The 19,773-nt window shown below is 40.4% G+C and overlaps 1 protein-coding gene across 8 annotated transcripts in view; it reads left to right on the forward strand.

The window, feature by feature from the left end:
- The window catches only part of PTPRM (protein tyrosine phosphatase receptor type M), a 778,989-nt gene that overhangs the window by 677,739 nt on the left and 81,477 nt on the right, over window positions 1-19,773 (forward strand). For all 8 annotated transcript variants that reach the window (XM_038543828.1, XM_038543830.1, XM_038543829.1 and 5 more), the window contains one exon: window positions 15,966-16,042. In XM_038543828.1, coding sequence (XP_038399756.1) covers window positions 15,966-16,042 — 77 coding nt within the window. The remainder of the gene's footprint in view (window positions 1-15,965; window positions 16,043-19,773) is intronic.

Here is a 19,773-nt window from a genome sequence, read left to right on the forward strand (position 1 = left end):
ATTGGTTAAGCGTCTGCCTTCAGCTCAAGTCATGATCCCAGGGTCCTGGGATCGAGTCCCCAAATCGGCTCCCTGCTCAGCAGAGGAGTCCACTTCTCCCCCTGCCTCTCCCCCGTGGCTTGGGCTCTCTCTCTCTCTCAAACAAATAAAATCTTTAAAAATTATTAAATTTTTTGTTAAAATCAGCATTTGGAAGCCTCAAGTTCCAGAGGATGAGCTGGTAGGTAATTGCAGGCCGCATCTTGCTCCCTGATTGTTAACTCAACACTGCACAGTGACCCGGCTCCTGACAGGCTGTGACTCTGGGCTCCATTTCTGGGTAGTTTGCCTGGCTATCACCTGGCTAATTTTCTGCCTCTCACCTGCCCTCCATCCTGTTCCCTCCCGTCTTTCAGTATTTCTTCATCCGGTTGCATTGTTTGTTCTTGGACTTTTGTAAAGACAACATCAAGATGAAAATTCTGTCTACGGAAGTCTACACTATCATCCCATCTCCTATTCTAACTTCTCGGTTTCTGTGGCATCTGGAAGCCTTTCCCTGTGCACATGTATCATCTTTTACATGCAGAATTATTCTATTCTATTCTATTCTATTCTATTCTATTCTGTTTTTTATTGAAGTATAGCTGACACACAACATTACATTAGTTTCAAGTGTACAACACAGCGATGAGACAAGTGTGTGTTCCTTATGCTGTGTTCACATGATGGTTTCATGTACAGATACATAGGAAAGGATCACTATAATCAAGCTAGTTAACAGATCTTCTCACATAGTTGCCATTTCTGTGTGTGCAGTGAGAGCACATGAAATCTACTCTCTTGGCATATTTCTAGTATTTAATACAGTCTCCTTTAATATAGTCATTATACATAGGATCTCTAGACTTATCCATCCCTCATAATTGCATCTTTGTATCCTCTGGCCAACATCCCCCCATTTCCCCTGCCCACTCATGGAATCGCCCTTCTACTCTGTTTCTCTGGGTTCCACTGTTGTAGATTCCACATATAAGTGAAATCATGAAGTTTTTTTTTCTTTTTGTGCCCAGCTTATTTCACTTAGGACGAGGCCCCCAAGGCTCTTCTGCATTGTTGCAAATTGTCATCTTTTCACCTAGTTTTCTGTTGTTTTCTAATATCCCTCTAGAACTGTCTGTGATTATTTATGTAATTCTGTACGATGCTCTGTGCTGGCATATCCTGAGATAGCAGTCACTTAGGCCTTCTCCAGACAGACAATTATTAATGCTTTTTAAGTAGGGTATCCAAATCCTTAGAGACCACTGACAACTCACCCCAGCTAAGTAGGATAGTTTGATACCACCAATGGCTTGGAGAAACACCACTGCTGTTGCCTTGAATCCCAGAACTGGGGATGCCTGGGTGGCTCAGCAGTTGAGCGCCTGCCTTTGGCTCAGGGCGTGGTCCTGGAGACCTGGTATCCAGTCTTGCATTGGGCTCCGTGGGTGGAGCCTACTTCTCTCTCTGCCTGTGTTTCTGGCTCTCTCTGTGTGTCTCTCATAAATAAATCAATTAATTAAATCTTAAAAAAAAAAAAAAAAAAAAGAATCCCAGAACTGCCCTGGGCCAACCCTCGCCAAGCCTCCAAGTCAGGCTTGCAGGCTGAGTGCTGTCTCGTTAGGGGAGTGGCCCCAGGTTGTTCTGAGGAATTGTTTCATATGGGAGCTGCTTCATTTGAGACTCTATGCATCTTTAGTTACAGCAGTGAAAATAAGTCTTCAATATTTTAGAGTTTGTGGATGGATTTGAGATAAAAAGAATAAAAATACTTACCAAATCCCACTTATGTATGCACCCATCTCAGTTTCTTTATAGGCATGGGGAAAAGTATTACTATCCCCTTCCATCCTAAGAAATGGTGTAATTGTAAAAAAGTTGGTTTTGCTGCCAGAGAAGCCTGCTTCCCAGTACCTAGGCATCCAGAATGACCACCAACCAGGAGGAGGAACTAGGGGGTTCAGTCCATCTATCTTAGAAAATCTCTTTAGTGCTTTTCAGAGAACATTCCTGTTGGTAATGATCACATTCATTGTTTGGCAACATCATTTGCATATAAAATGGTTTTAATGGTGCTTAAAAACTGTTTATTGGCTTTTGCTCTTAAGTGAATTAAACTTTTCCCTTATTTACATTATGAATTTGCTGAGCTGGTCCTTTCCAAATATAAACCACACCACAAAAACAGCCCTCCTGATTTTCTCAGTAGTTCCTAATTATAATTAACATTGAGCTTAAGATACACACCAAATTTCCTGGCTAACAGGAACCCCTTGGAGCCTGGGGTCCTCTTTTCTGGGGGCTGGCAGTTGAAGATAAGGAGCCAGAAATCTGCAGAGCCTTCTCAGGCTCCTTCCCCACTCTGTGTGTCTGTGTGGTCCATTCAACAAAGACATATTGGTCTGCCATGTGCCAGGCTCTGTGCCAAGCTAAAGGCATCCTTTCAACAGATATTATGGAGTGCCTATTAACATGTGGGGCACTATCCCAGGTGTCAGAGACAGAGCAGGGAATAGAACAAAATCCTTTGCCCATATAGCACTTGACATTCCCATGGGGGCACTAGAAAAGGTCACTAAGTACACCGCATAATATGTGTGTTAGGAAGTGAGGCAGGTGACAGGGAAAGGAATCACGTGGGGCAAAGGTTGCAGGTTTTTTTTTTTTTTTAAGATTTTATTTATTTATTCATGAGCGACAGAGAGAGAGAGAGAGGCAGAGACACAGGCAGAGAGATAAGCGGGCTCCATGCAGGGATCCCAATGTGGGACTCGATCCCGGGACTCCAGGATCACGCCCTGGGCCGAAGGCAGGAGCTCAACCGCTGAGCCACCCAGGGATCCCCAGGTTGCAGGTTTTAAATTGTGGTCAAGAAAGGCCTCCCTGAGAGATGCAAGCCAAGGCCTAACACAGGTGAGGAAGGGAGCCAGGGCCAGGCAGAGGCCCTCAGGGTGGGGTGACAGGCCTGTGTCAGCATGGGACACAGCAAGGAGACCGGCGACCCTGGAGCAGGGTGAGGGTGAGCAAGGGGAAAGGTGGAAATGTGAAGACCTGGGGTGACCATGGTGGCCCAAAGTGGACATAGCCCCCCATGCGTTCCAGGGAAGGAGCAGGGGAGGAGAGACTTACATAATTATACAAAGGAATTAAATAATTATTGAAATAAATAAAATAAAGTTAAGGGCCACAAAGAAGAGGCATGTGCTATGTGAGACTCTATAATGTGGGGCTTGACTTCAAGAGGTATGGGAAGGCTTCCCTGAGGATGTGAAATGGAAGACCAGTGAGTAAAAGGGTAGAGCAAGAGGGTGTTGCAGATAGGGGGTGCATCCTGTGAACACACCCTTCATATGAGAGAACCCCTTGAGGGTCTGAGGAACTAAAGGAAGACCAGGTAGCCAGATGTGGAAGTGTGGAGGAGTAGGCCAGTGTGGAGAGGGGGAAGCAAGTGGAAGCCAGGCCTACAGGGCTTGCTAGGGAAGGTTAAGGATTTTAGTGTTTGTTATAAAAACAAAGGGAAACCTCATCAAAAGGTTTTTTTGGGGGGTGGAGGTGGGGGAGGGGGTTGGTCATCAAATTTGCATTTGGAAAATTTAATCTGATTGCAAAATGAAAAATGAATTGGAAAGGGTCACTAGTTTAAGAGATTCTTTCAATTGCCCAAGTGAGAAACAATGATAATATAGACTGGAAAGAAGAGAAATAGATGGATTCCAAAAAGAAATACTTGATCAAATCGAATAGATAGGATGTGAAGTAAGGAAGACAGAGGGGCAGAGATGCTTCTATGTTTCTGACTCGTAGGAGAATAGATGGATGGATGGATGAGTGGTACATGGATGGTGAATGTATACACAGAAGGATGGGCCACTTACTCCAATGGGGAACACTATAAGGGAGCCAGATTAGGTGGGGAGCTCAGGGATAGGCATGATGTTGGCAGTAGCAGGGAAAGCTTATAAATTGAATCTGGGGACACACCAAGATGCCTATGAAATATTCAAATGAGATATTCAATAGGCAGTTATATAGACTACTTTGAAGCCTAAAGGCAAGAGATCTGGGCCCAAATATAAACTAGTGAATCTTGCACAGAATGGTGGTTGAAACCATTGGCATAATAATTGAGGAAGCATAGACAGCCTAGTACCTAGCATAATAATTGAGGAAGCATAGACAGCCTAGTACCTAGCCTTCAATGATGGGAAATACTGAGGCAATAATGACTAACATGTACAAAGGAGCATTGTCTCATGGGGAAAAGAGGGTGTCAATAGGATCTAGTGCAGTAAAGACTCTGATGTAACAACATGAGAATTATTCATGAAATTAGTAAACAGAGCTTTGGACAGGGGTGAGGAGGCAATGAATGAGGACATGACAGGAGGACAGACAACTTTTTGAAGGGGAAGAGAAGGGGGTCCCTTCTGAGCTTTAGTTTTCATCCTCACTGTGGAACCCATACCATCCTACTCCATTTTCCCAGCTAATAGTGAGGTGTCTAAGAGGAGAGTGAAACCTTTAATCCAATCTATCCTACATGATTATTTTAATCAGTGACCCAATCTTGATGCTCATACTGAGGACCACTCTTCCACGGTTTTGTTTCATAGCACTGTGCTTCCTCTACCAGTTGAGCCCCTCCAACAGTGTCACTTCTCAGGAATCTACTACAATCATGATCCAGTGAAAGAATAAAGGCAGGTGAAGGGAGGATGGTGGGAACAAGGGTTAGCCAGATAAGTATGGGCTGGCAGGGAGAGCTTTTGGCATTATAAATCAGATGGATGAGAACAAGGGGGAAGCAAATCAACACAATATGTTTAGGAAAGCAAAGAAAAACATCTAGAAAGATTAGGCAAAATAAGAGTCACGGATCCTGCTAAGACACTGAAGATAAAAGAGTAAGGGTCTGTAATTGGAGGTCTAGGTGTAAACAAGAAACACAGCAAGACTAAGTAACACATAAAACAAACAGCAAGAACAAACATTAACACGGAGCCACCTACAACTAAACTTGAATATTCCATATACGCTTGGTGCTCAGAACTGGCATGGCCTGAGCATCCAGGTGTTCCCAAGCAGGGACACTAGGCTGACATACAGACCATGCAGGGGTAGGTCACTGAGCGCTTCCCATCCATTCCTTGTCTCTTCTGCATCTTGTACCTTGAAACTAGTGCAGCAGCAGTCCTTGGCAAGTATATAACCACAGGAGGAGCAAAGCCATTATTTGCAGAAATCAATTGTAATTAAAATTAATTTTGAGTCTCCTTTCAGAGGGCAAATGTTACTTAGATCATTGTGATTCCAATTTACCTTAAACACGTCATCAATATTTAGCAGAAAGAGAGAACTGGTTAGAGGTGAAATATTATCAATGACACACTCCACTTCTACTGCTATAGTAATACCTAATTACACACAAGTGACAGTTGCAAGGCTATTGCCCATATCCATCATGTTTAAAACAAAAATGTTAAAATGTTTGAGACTACTTAGAAGTGTTCTAAATATAATGTTATATGACCAAAAGGGCATAATTAACCCTTTATAGAGACATAGAGTAAAGCATAGAGACCTGCTTTAAATGTCTGGTGACCCCACCTCTAATGTATGAATGCAAACATCCATAAACCCATGTGTTTACACATCCATAAAAATACACATGCACACACATAAATACCCACACATCAATACCCACGCACATTCACAGATAAATACATGCACACATGCATATGGAAGTATACGTCCATGGGGAAAAGCACCAGCAGATTATAATTTTTCAGTAGTAAGCAAAGTTTTTTATGCTTTTTATGTAAAGACCAGGTCTTTATGTGCCTGTTTCTTACCCAAACATATTATTTTGCCCTATTTCTTATAGTCAAAGATTTGTTGAAAGGAATGAGAGGAATAGCCAAGATCTCTAAAATAGATTTCCCAACATGTCAGAATTTGTTATCTTTTGTCATAGGCTAACATTGAATTGTGATTATAATATGAACATTAGTTGGATTTTGATCATATTCCAGTCATCCATGGCTAAATTGGCAACTTTTTTCCCCAATTATAAAAACAATTCATACACATTAAAGAAAAATTACACAGTAGCAAAAAGTTGGGGAAAATTGCTCAGAACTTCACCAACTAAATTCAAACCCTACTAAAGTTTTTTTTTGTTTGTTTCTTTCATCTCTTTCTATTCTCTGCCTTGAAGTTGTTGGCTTTATATTTTTAATTTAAATAGGTTTATTGTTTTATTTCTGATTATAAAGACAGTATAAACTGTGTAGACAAAGTAGTACACAAAATCAGAAAGATGAAAATCAGTATCACTCCAAATTTTCCCACCCAGCAGAAATCTCACTCTTTTACTTTATCCCACTATGCATTTCTACACACATACACAATTATTTCATATAAACAGACTCTTACAAGACATGCTGCTTTATAACCTCCTCCTCTTCACTCCAAAATATGTCACAGAGATCTTCCAAGGTAAAGAAATTAAAGCTGTAGTGATACTTTCTGATGATTGTATCCTATTTGTTTTATGAAACTGTTGGTTCACAACCCTCTTCGAGCTTCCTGGGGAAACCAGCTCCCAGACACAGAGGGAAGGGAGACACCAAAGAAAGAGGCAGGGCACTCCAGGATGGGAGTTGGGAGTTTTAATAAATAAAGGGAACTTAGATACGAGGCTTGTCTTGGGCAGCAGCAAGACGAGTGGATCCCTGCATCTGCCTGCCAAACTTAAAGGTTTATGAAGATATCTTAACTAGGTTCAATTACCTCTATTGTGCAATTGTTCTCTATACCATATCACTCTCTCAAGACTATGTCATTAGAATAGCCCCAGGGAGCAGGAAAAACAAACAGAACCCACATTCCAAGGATAATGGGGAATGGGCAAGGAACTTCAAATGTCCGGGTCAGCTCATGGGTCAACCACCAGTCACATCTTTTTGATGACCGTCTGCAACAGAGACTACTGTTGATGAGTTCCTGTTAATATTCTTGAATGGTATGAACTAGATGGGGACACAGTAAGTTGTGTTTTAGAAAAGCAGCCCTCAGCATGAATTCAGTAGAGAAAGAAAAGTCTGAAAGCAAAAATGAAATAGTTCAGGGGATAAGTCACCAGATCTTGAATTAAGTTATTGGCAATAATGATGCAAAAAAAAAAAAAAAACTCACTTGTGCTTAGTTTTTCCTATGTGCCACTTACCAATGCTTTACTTATATTAACTCCCTTAATCATCACAAAAACTCTTTAAGGTAGCACTATTTTTATTTCCATTGTGCAATTAAAGAAACTAAACCAGGGCAGCCCGGGTGGCTCAGCGGTTTAGTGCCGCCTTCAGCCCAGGGTCTGATCCTGGAGACCTGGAATTGAGTCCCACGTCAAACTCCCTGCATGGAGCCTGCTTCTTCCTCTGCCTGTGTCTCTGCCTCTCTCTCTCTCTCTCTCTCTCTCTCTCTCGGATAAATAAATCAAAAAAAAAAAAAAAGAAAAGAAAAAGAAAGAAAGAGAAAGAAAGAAAGAAAGAAAGAAAGAAAGAAAGAAAGAAAGAAAGAAAGAAGAAAGAAAGAAAGAAAGAAAGAAAGAAAGAAAGAAAGAGAGAAACTAAATCACAGAGAGGTTAAAAAACTTGTCCAAAGTCACATAACTAGGGCAGCCCTGGTGGCTCAGCGGTTTAGCACCGCCATCAGCCCAGGGTGTGATCCTGGAGACCCGGGATCGAGTCCCGCGTCGGGCTCCCTGCATGGAGCCTGCTTTTCCCTCTGCCTGTGTCTCTGCCTCTCTCTCTCATGAATAAACAATAAAATATTTTTTTTAAAAGTCACATAACTAGAAAGGGACAGAATTGGGATTCAAACCCAGGGATTCACACTCCAAAGCCAGTGACCTTAACCCCTATGTTACACTGTATAAGAATAAAGATGGTAAAAAAAAAAAAAAGTTAATATCCCTGATGAACTTAAATGCAAAAATCCTCATGATATATTAACAAACCAAATTCAGCAATACATTAGAAGAATCAATACATCATGATCAAGAGGGATTTATTCCAGGGATGCAGAGATGGTTCAATATCCACAGATCAATCAATGTGACACACCACATTAACAAAATGAAGTATAAAAATTATATTATCATCTCAATACATGCAGAAAAAGCATTTGACAAAGATCAACTACCATTTATGTTAAAAATTCTCAACAAAGTGGGTGTGGGGGCATGTACCACAACATAATAAGGGCCAGATATGACAAGCCCACAGCTAATATAATGGTGAAAAGCCCACCCAGTGGTGAAAAACTGAAAACTTTTCCTCTACGATCAGCAACAAGACAAGGATGCCTACCCACTCTTGCCACTTTTATCTAACAAAGTATTAGCAGTTTTAGCCATAGCAATTGCTTAATAAAAAGAAATAAAAAGCTTCCAAATTGGAAAGGAAAAAGTAAAATTATAGTTATTTATGAATAACATGATTTTATATATAGAAACCCCTAATAGCTATACACATACACAAACACACACAAAATTAAAACTAATAAATGAATTCAGTAAATTTTCAGGGTACAACATCAACATACAAAAATCTTTTGCTTTTCTATACACTAACAACAAACTATCAGAAAGAGAAATTAAGAAAGCAACCACATTTAGAATTTCATTAAAAACAGTAAAATATCTAGGAATAAATGTAACCAAGAAGGTGAAAGACCTATACTCTGAAAACAGTAAGAAATTGATGAAATAATTGAAGAAGACACAAATACATGGAAAGATATTCTGTGCTCATGAATTGGAAGAATTAATATTGTTTAAATGTCTATACTACCCAAAGCAATCTACAGATTCAGTGCAATCTCTATCAAAATTCCAATGGCATTTTTTTACAGAAAAAGAACAAACATTCTAAGAATTTGTGTGGGACCACAAAAGACCTTGGACAGCCAAAGCAGTCTTGAGAAAGATAAAGCCACAGGCATCATTCTCCCTGATTTCAAACTACGTTACAAAGCTGTAGTAATCAAAACAGTATGGTATTGGCATAAAAACAGGCGTATAGATCAATGAAACAAAATAGGGATCTCAGAAATAAGCCCACACTTATATGGTCAATTAATTTATAACAGAAGAGGCAAGAATATCAATGGGAAAGGACAGTTTATTCAATAAATGGTGTTGAGAAACTGGGAAACCACATGTAAAAGAATGAAACTAGGCCTCTTTATTACACTATATATAAGGTTAGCTCAAAATGAATTGAAGACTTGTATATAAGACTTTAACCCATAAAACTCCTAGGAGAAAACACAGGTGATAAGCTCCTTGTTGATGACTTTTTGGATCTGACTCCAAAAGCAAAGGCAACAAGCAAAAATAGATAAATGAGGCTACACCAAAATAAAAATCTGCACAGTGAAGGAAACCATCAAAAAAATGAAAAGGCAACCTATTGAATGGGAGAAAATACTTGCAAATCATATATCTGATAAGGGTTAATATCCACATCATATAAATAACTCAGGTAATCTAGCAAAAAAAATCCAGTTTAAAAATGGACAGCAGATCTGAATAAACATTTTTTTCTGAAGAAGATATGCAGATTGCCAACAAGCACATGAAAAATGTTCAGCATCACTTCACTAGTCATCAGGGAAATGCAAATCAAAACCACAAAATGATATCACCTCACACTCGTGAGAGTGGCTGTTATCAAAATGACAAGAAATAGCCAGTGTTGGCAAGCCATATGGCAAAAAGGGGAGCCTCATGTCCTATTGGTGGGAATGTGAATTGGTGCAGCCACTGTGGAAACAGTATGAAGCTTCCTCAAAAAGTTAAAAACAGAACTACCAGAAGATGCAGCAATCCCACTACTAGGTATTTATATCTAAAGAAAACAAGAACACTGATTTGAAAAGATACATGCACTCCTATGTTCACAGCAGCATTATTTACAATGGCCAAGACATGGAAACAACCTAAGTGGCCATCAATGTGTTGTGCCCAAGATTGCGAATCTGAGAAACGACCAAGGAGCCGACACCGATGCAAGTACATGAGGGTTTATTTACAAGCTCGAGCTTGGGTCCAAGTGTACTCCATACAGCAGAGCAGGGGCTTGGACCCTGAAGTGGGTTATAGCTGGGTTTTTTATGGGCTGGTCTAGGGGATCTTCAGAAGGGGTGGAGGAATTTTTTCCATTCCAATATGGGGGAAAGGGTGGGGGAGTTTCTTAAGATCTGATACAGGATTCTCTGCCGAGGGCATTCTGAGTTTTATTGTCTTTCCAATATGGGATTCCCTGCCTAGGACATTCTGCAGTTTTTCCTGTAAGTACAGCTCTTATTCCCAGGGACCTAAGATGGCTGTACTTGTGCTAATGCTAAATTTGAGGTGGAATGGCCTTAATTTTTCTCAGCCTCCACAAATGGATGAATAAAAATAAAGAAGATGTGATTTAGATAGATAGATAGATAGATAGATAGATAGATAGATAGATAGATAAGATCTTTATATATAGATATATATATAGATGTAGATGTATAGACATATACATACACATAGATATAAATAGATATACATATAGATAGGGAGATATAGATATATCTATATATAATAGAATACTGGGGATCCCTGGGTGGCACAGCGGTTTAGCGCCTGCCTTTGGCCCAGGGCGTGATCCTGGAGACCCGGGATCGAATCCCACGTCAGGCTCCCGGTGCATGGAGCCTGCTTCTCCCTCTGCCTATGTCTCTGCCTCTCTCTCTCTCTCTCTGTGACTATCATAAATAAATGAAAAAAAAAATTATAATAGAATACTATCCAGCCATAAAAAAGAATGAAACCTTGCCACTTGTGACAATACGGGTAGAACTAAAAGGTATTAGGCTAAGTGAACTAAGTCATGCAGAGAAAGATACTGTATGATTTCACTTATATATGGAATCTAAAAAACAAAACAAAGCAAAACAAAACAAAAATAGACCCATAAATATAGAGAACAAACTGTTAGTCACCAGAAGAGAGGAGGTGAGGGGGAAGAACAAAATAGGTGAAGGGTATTAAGAGGTATAATCTTCAAGTTATAAAATAAATAAGACATGGGGATAAAAAAATACAGCAAAGGGAATATTATATCAGCTTTGTATGATGACAGATGGTAACTAGACTTACTATGGTGAGAATTTTGTAATGTACATAAATATTGAATCACTATGTTGAACACCTGCAACTAACACAATATTGTGGTTTCTAGAAGGTGAGGAGTTGAGGGGTAGGTGAAGGCGGTCAAGTGGTACAAAATCCCAACTATAAAATAAGTAAGGCATGGGAATGTAATGTAAGCATGGTGACCATAGTCAACAATATTGTAGTACATACTTTAAAGTTGCCAAGAGAGTAAATCCTAAAGTGTTCAACACAATAAAAAAAAAAAATGTGTAACTTTGTCTAATGACTTATTGTGGTGTGTATATATTTACAATATATACAAATATCAAATCATTGTGTTGTACACTTGAAACTCATTTAATGTTGTATGTCAATTATACTTTAAGAAAAAAATTTTAAGTAAAAAGACAAGTTCCTGAAAAGATGCCAGGCGCTTAAGATATAGGAGCTATTTGTTTCCAAACCTTTTTTCTGTTTCCTCTTTAAAACCAGCTCAAACTCATTTTTCCCAAAGATTGACTGCTTTAAGGTATGCAGTGTTATCCTGCTCTGCTGACCTCCAAACAAGCATCTTTGTGGTTTGAATTGCTAAACAACAAGGATGTCACTTTTATTGACATAAGAGGGGTAATTCCTAATTAATGGAAACTCTCCAATATTCCATGTACTTGACATGTACTTCTCACTTGGTCTTCCTCAAGATCCTCTGAAGGTAGTCCATCATCAGCCTCTTTTTACAGATGAAGCTCAGTGAAATTCAGAGTTTGTCTAAATTCACAATCTGGGGGAGTAGTAGAGCCAGTATTCAAATCAGGGTCTCTGGGACACCAAAGCTAAATGCTACATAGTATCAACATGAAATGGTTTTGGAATAATCAAAAACACCCATACTGGAGGAGAAACAAGAATGGCAATTTATAATTCTAAAGCTCAAGTCTTTTTTTTTAATTGTTATTTTTTATTTAAATTCAACTAATTAACATACAATGTATGATTGGTTTCAGAGGCAGGCATCAGTGATTCATCAGTCTCATATAACACTCAGTGCTCATTACATCATGTGCCCTCCTTAATGTCCATCACCCATTTGCCCCATCCAGTCTCTTCAACCTTACTATGCTGTGTCTCCTGGAAATACCAGGTCCATATAGTCTTGACCCTGTGACTTTCATGAACAATTGACCTATTGTTAGCCACAAATCTCATTGGATTTCCCATACTTTTATACCTGAACAGCTGAGTTCTCCAAACACCTTCCTCCTTTCAACCCAAGCCATAGCCCCTGGTATTGGGAAAGCCTCCAAAACAAAGTGGAGGGATAGAGATTTCAATCAATGGGCAGTGGCATTTCTGCGGATCCCTTGCCTGAGTGTCTCCCATATTTGCCAAATGCCAAAAATGTCCTCTAGGCATTTCCTCATAGTTGTTTGATACTATTTCACCTCCAGACTGCCCCAGGAGAGGGAATTGAGCTTCCTGAAAGACTGTGTGATGTATGATATATGATAGTCTTAATTGGCTTATGACTCAAGGTAAATGAGATTTCAAGAAAAGATGGTAGCGGGCCTACCTGTACTGACTTATTTGCTCCCCAATAGTCTATATTTATTGTTTTCATAACCAACTGAGCTTGATTTAAAAGAAGATGCCTCAGAATCCCAGTTTCTGTCACTGAGGCATTTTCAGATATGGAGCAGGAATTTAGGGAATATTCTCCTGGCTGGAGGGACAGATCATCTTACTTCTTTTGTCTTTATTTTCTCTGATTCAGCATGAGTGATGGTGAGACTTTTCCTTTTTATTTTACTGCTCTTGAGGAACGATGGTGCTCTCATTGGTGCGCCAGAAGGCAGATAAGTACCTTGATAAGTACGGGCCAAATGCAGCCAAGAGGGCAATAGTGCAATGACCAGCCTCCTCTCACCAGGCACAATTCACATCCTTTTGCTCTCCTCCACAGCAAGATTAAGCTCCTCTCCTCCTGACTCCTTCCTCTGAAAGATTAAGCCCATTCTCAGTGCTAAAATATCTCTCTCCCTGCCTTAAGATACACTGATTTATCAATAGTCACACATTTTATCGCTAGAAGAAAAAATGCCTCCAAAGCCTCGTTTCAGTAATTCCTAAACCATCTCTGGAGTACACATTAATAATGCATGAGAGTTGTCCTCTAGTGGCAAACTCTAGAGTCATTGCCACCACTGACTTTAGTTTACTTCTTCATGGAAAAGGGAAGTAGCAGGGGGAGTTCCCAAGGGCTCCAAGAGTGTGAGTCCCTGACTTGCCCTTCCCACTTTTGAAAGTGCTATTTCTCAGGACATCCAGGCTTAGAGTGGAACTTGAGGAGGTATTCTACAAGGGAGGGCTAGAGAAAGTAAGTCCACTCCCAGTTTTTTAAAAATTGTAAAATAAACATAAGATGAGACTTACCACGTGAACCTTGTGTAAGTGTCTGGTTCAGTGGCAGTAAGCTCATTTGCACTGTCATGCAACCATCACCACTCATTGCTAGAACTTTTTCATCTTCCCAAACTGAAAATCTGTACCTACTCAACAGTGACTCCCTGTCCCCCACCTCCCTTCAGCCTCTGGCAACCACATTCTTCTCTCTGTCTCTGTGAATTTGACTTCTCTGGGCATCTCTCATGTAAGTGGAATCATATAGTATTTGCCCTGTGTTGGGCTTGTTTCAAAGAGCATAATACCCTCATTTTTATTTTTAAATAGTGAAATATAGGTACAGAACAGGGTATAAAGCATCCAAATGTAGTTTAATAGATTTGTTGTAAAGCAAACACTCATAAAACCACTAAGCAAGTCCATGACAGTCCCTTACCAGCATCCCAGAAAGCCCCAGTGAACCTTGCCTGACAACTGGCCCCTTACTCCATTGAGACAGTGATGACCAAGACCTGGTGTCCGTTTGTGGGGTGAAGGGTTAAATGTGTTGCACTTACTTGCTATGTGTTGCAACCACTACATGTGGTTGTGTTGTGAAGAGAGGCCATGGGCTGGGCATTGGGTGAAAGGTGTTCATAGGGATATTCAGAATGGACACTATGTGGTCTCTCACCCAAGAGGTTATAATCCAATGGAATCAACTTTAGAATAAGGAGAATATACTACCATGCTTATAAAAAGAAGTAAAACCAAGTTCAGTCTGCTTAGGAAATATGCCCTGCATATGTCTTGTGGGTTTCCCCATGAGGAGGATAGTGAAAAGATTAAATCTGGAGAAATGGCAGCCAAGTCAAAAAAAAAAAAAAAAAAAAAGATGGAGGGAGGGAGGGAGAGAAGTAACCAAATGAACACTGGGAGATGATGGGGAAATTCTATTTCAAAGGTCCTGTTTATGGGAAATGAGAGTGCAGTCTTATCGGAGATGGAAGTCCCTTTGCAGAACATTCCAGAACAATCTGAGAAGCCCAACGGTGGTAAATTACAGGGAATGGGCTGCATTCATCCTGAACCTCTAAGAAAAATAAAGTGTGAAAGAGTGAGGATTCTGACAAGGAGGTACAATAGATCCTAAGACAACACTGCTTCTAAAGATTGGGAGGCTCTGATGTGATGCCTGCCTTTTAAAAAACTGCCCAGGGAAAGCCACAGAGTACAGGAAGGCAGACCTAATCTCCTTTTGGAAAAGCTGACTAAAAGCCTGATGTGTGTGGAATACCCATGATTCAGGTCTATTGGAGCATCCTTCATTTGGGAGGCTCAGATGGCTTTACTGCTGGCATTGCTTTACCACCCTCCTCTGCAGTAGCTGTGTGTGCGCGCTGGCTCTCCTAACAAATACAAAAGCCTGAACAATCCACACGTCCCTGGCACCCCAATGACTCACCTCCCCTACGTCACCAGCAAAAATAAGGATGGGGGTCTCTGGTTTTAAGCACAATGTACTCTGAGAAACTAGATCTTAGAGCTAGCTTTCCACAAGGAAAACTTCTGACTGCACATGGGCCCATTCTCGGGTTGCTACCATCTGTATGGGCATCAGCTGTAGGGATAGTGAGAAGAACAGTCCTGCATGTCTGTCACACGGCATGTGACAGTGGCAACAGCCGACATTTATCCATCACTTACTGTATACCAGGCTCTCTTCTCATCTTTTTTTCTATTTTATGTTAATGCTTACAATAATCCAATGAGGTGGGCACTGTGAATCCCCAGTCTACAGACAGGAAAACTAAAGCCCAAAGAGAGAATCCCCCCAAACTCCGAGTGGCGGATTCTCACTTGCACACCTAACTCTGGATCCACCTAACTCTGGATCTCATACACATGCTGCAGAGAGCATTCAGGGACAACCCAGGTTAGGTCCATGTCTGCACCTCCCGGAGGCTGGGCCATGGTTTATAACCATCATTTGTCAAGGTGGATGTCATAGGCAGCTGTCAAAATCTCAGGTTTTGTATGTGATTTAGTGAAGTTTGCTATGCATTCAATCCAAGAAATAATTCTGCTGTGATTCATAGGATTAAATGTGGAAGTTTCATACCTCTGCCAATGCTTCATGTCTGTAAATGATCAAAGAATAAGTTAATGAGATTTGCTGTAAAATGCAAATAATTATAAATCCTTCCTAGTTTTAAGAGCAAAATAGGAAATGTAGAAGGTGTGTAGTATTTAATTCTTTATCTTTAAAGCAACGTGGATGTGGAGGATCTCTGTGTGACATGCTTACATTCTGGGGCTCTGCACAGCCCAACAGATTGCTTTTAACCATTGTTTTCTTTTCTCTTTGCAGATGATCATTCGCGGGTGAGGCTGCAGACCATAGAAGGAGATACCAACTCAGACTATATCAATGGAAATTATATTGATGTATGTATTTTGAAACTGTCAGTAAGCCCAACTGTTGTGACACACTCCACTTCGTGTATCTACTGTGATATTGGTGGGCACACATTGCTCCAGCTCCAGAGAAAACACATTCATGTCACCCCACACCCTACAGAACTGTACAGTGAAGACATGGCCACTCCTTTTCTCAAGTCAGCCCATGGGCTGGTGAACTCCTCTGCAACCTTCTGTGCCTTCTTTGATGTCCTGTGCTCCTATGGACCAAGAAAATGTTATTTCCATTTTTGGGTCAACAACTTAGATTATTTGACACTTAAAAAAAATCTGTTTACATATTAATAGGATAAAACTCTCTAATTCCTAATTCGATGATTTGCAATCTCTCGTCATTACTGCACTTTTAAGTTGCCTTCAAAGTAGTCTGCAGCTGTTAGTTAACCAGGACATCTAATGCACACAAGACATGTCATTAAATATGTAGGCTATTTAATTATTGAAGATGGCTTCTTTGTTCATTCTGCATCATGTTAACTTAATGTCTTACATTAGAATAAGTTCCTGAGCAGACAGCATGTTTTCAGTTGAAAGAATGAATGAAATCAAAAGTAGCCTGAAAACGAAGGGAAAGTCACTGTTACCTTCAAGACCCAGGTTCACATTAAACAGGCTTTAGCTCTCCTGCAGTTCCCAAGGCACTGTGCTGGGCCATCACATTGTCTTCTGGTTCATCAATACTTCCATGGACAGGTTTTACCATATATATATGTTTATATATGTTCATATATGTCTTGGTTGAATATAAATCAGATGCTACTAGAAGTAGCATCACAGTCTCTAAGGTTATCTAAAAATAACAAGAAGAAATGTTATTTTTAGTACAATTTGGAAGGATTTGACACATTGGTTATGGATCTGAGGGTGGGGCCTGTAGGATGACTGTTTGAAGAGTAATTCAGATCCCATTCCTCAAATGAAGATTCCTACACTGCTACATTTCATAATGACCCAAAACATACCCAACCCAAGTTAGATTTTTTTCTACTAAAGCAAAATTTCTTCCTAAAGTACATTGCACTTCTTTTTTTATCCAGCAGATGTTTAGTGAGTACTTTGTGGGAGAATACAGAGGTGTCCAAGACCTGTTACCTTCTCCCCAAGACCTCACAGTTTAGAAGCTAAAGTAAGAAATGTTTTCTTCATAAAACTCTGTCCTTTGAGAGAGTCCAGGGAATACTGCTCATGCTCCAGTCCCAGCTTCTAGAGCCCTAGCAGAGTCCTTCAGCACAGGGTAGTATCCAACTCATCTGTGTATCTCCTGTACCTGGCACAGACCTGAAACCCTGAAATACTGAATACTGAAATACTGAATACTGTAAGCACTTAATAAGTGTTTGATGAATCTCTGCCAGAAGTAGTAAACATAATCAGATTAGGCTTTGTGGTAGAAGTGATTTTAACTAAGCTTTAAAGAATGGGCGGGTAGAGATGTAGAGGAGGAAAGACATAAAGTAATGAAAATACCAGATTAATTAGTTTTAATTTTAACAAAGAAAAGAGTCAATATTCAGGGCCCCTTTATTTACTTAGGTAGTAAGATTTTATTGAGCAGCCTATTATATTAGATGTCAGTTACTGTTATAGGTATTGGAGTTGTAATTGTGAATCATTCAGACCAAAAACAAAAGCAAACCACTTGACTCAATGGAGCTGGTGCTTTAATCGGAGGAAACAGACAATAGATGAACTAAGCCAGTTAATTCTATATGGTATATTAGATAGTATTATATACGATGGAGAAAATGAAAGCCATAACAGAAGTACCAGTATGGAGGTGGATTGTAATTTTTTAATGCAGTGGCTGGTCAGCTCTACTGAAAAGGTAATATTTGAGTGGAGAAAATAAAAGGTTGTCCTGTGTAGATAATCAAGGAAAGAGCATTCCAGACTGAGAAAAAGCCCATGAAAAGGCCTTGCTGTGGAGCATGCCTGGCAATGTTGAAATAAAGTAAGCAGGCGAGGGTTGGTGGAGTGGTATGAGGGGGTGGAGTCACAGGTGAGCAGGTGAAGAGATTGTGGGGCCAGATAATGTAAGCAGTCATGCAGACTTGGGCTTTTACTATGAGATGGCGGCAGTCACCAGAAGATCTGAGTACAGGGCTGATATGATCCCAAAGTGGGTAAGAGCAGAAGCAGGGGACCTTCCAGGAGGCTAAAGGAGCAATGAGAGAGAGGGGCTGCTACCTCCTACCATTTCCCATCACATGCAGACCGTGGTGGCACTGGAAGATGAGAGATGGTAGGATCCTGCATCCATGCTGAACACAGAGCCCTGGATTTGCTGACAGATTATCTACCGGGTGTATGAGCAAGAGAGGGGTCAGGGTGGCTTTGAGAAGCAGTTACCATTATTTGGGAAGAAGACTGAGGGCAGAGCAGATTTGGGTGGGAGGGACGGAGGAAATAAGGAATTCACTTTTACATATGTTAATCCTTAAGTATATGTTAGATATCCAAGTGGAAGTGCTAAAGAGGAAATTGATAACCACATGGGGATTTTGAGGGGAAAGGCCCAGGCTGGAAGTGAGGATACAGAACCCATCAGTATACAGATGGCACTGAGGCCACGGAGCCAGATGAGATCACCAAGGGAGTCCATGTAGGTGACTTAAAAGAGTCCAAGAACTGAACACCCCAACATCAACATCAAGGCGAAGAGGAAGAGTGAGCAAATCAATGAGGGGGACAAACCAGGGAGGGAGAGGGAGACAACCAGGATCATATCCTAGAAGCCAAAGAAGAAAGTATTTCAATGGGGATTAATCATGTTAAGTAGGTGGAGATAGGTCACAGAGATGAAAACTGAAAAATGACCACTGCATTTAGCAGCACAGGTCATTCATGGACTGTGTGGATTATTTCTATCTTGTAAATTGAGTTCCTCCTATCTCCTAGCCTTGCTAGGACTGACACATGGAGCTGTACGTCAGACAGGGTCTTGCTTTGTGGAGCTTGTCAGCTGGCAAGGGATGAGTGAGCATTTAATAATCCTATTTAATATCTGTCAAAAGAGTCCATATTTGAGACCCACAGCAGATCAGTTGCATAAAAGAATGTGTTTGCTTTTGCTATTCATTATCAATGACTTGTTCCTAAGAGAAAAAAAAATCTAGCATATGCATTTAAATTGTCTGAGAAATCTGTATTTCCTCTCCAAGTTTTTCCTGTTTCCCATCTGGCTTTGGGCATAGTATATTGGGTCATCTCAGGCAACGGAAATGGAAAGTATTAAGGTCCATGTTGATATTCTGTTACCTGCATGTAATTTTCTCTACATTGGTTTTCTCTTTCCCAGATGTTGATCCTTCAGGGTTCTTTGTTCCTTTCTTTCTTTGGTCTCAGTTTTCTTCTTTCATTCTTTTCTTCTCACAGGGTCATGATAAAAGGAAGGAGCCTTGCAGAATTTCTGGCCATAGCTAGAGCAGCATGCCATGGAGTTAACAGTGTTTAAGAATGATGTTCAGTATTACTATTGATGGAACTGCCTATACCTGTAGAACAGAATATGTGTTAACGCCTTGGCATGTTGCCAGTGACATCCTAAACACAAATGAAATCCTATTGCACATCCCCAGCCTGTTCGCGATCTAATAAGAGTCGTGCTCATGTTATTTCAGAGACCATAAGCTGTTAGTATTTATTGCTCACCCATCATCTCATAGCCAGTGTATGATTAAGTTACTCCCACCACCTGT

This window comes from Canis lupus, chromosome 7 (assembly GCF_011100685.1).
Source record: "Canis lupus familiaris isolate Mischka breed German Shepherd chromosome 7, alternate assembly UU_Cfam_GSD_1.0, whole genome shotgun sequence".
NCBI classification, from domain to species: Eukaryota; Metazoa; Chordata; class Mammalia; order Carnivora; family Canidae; genus Canis; species Canis lupus.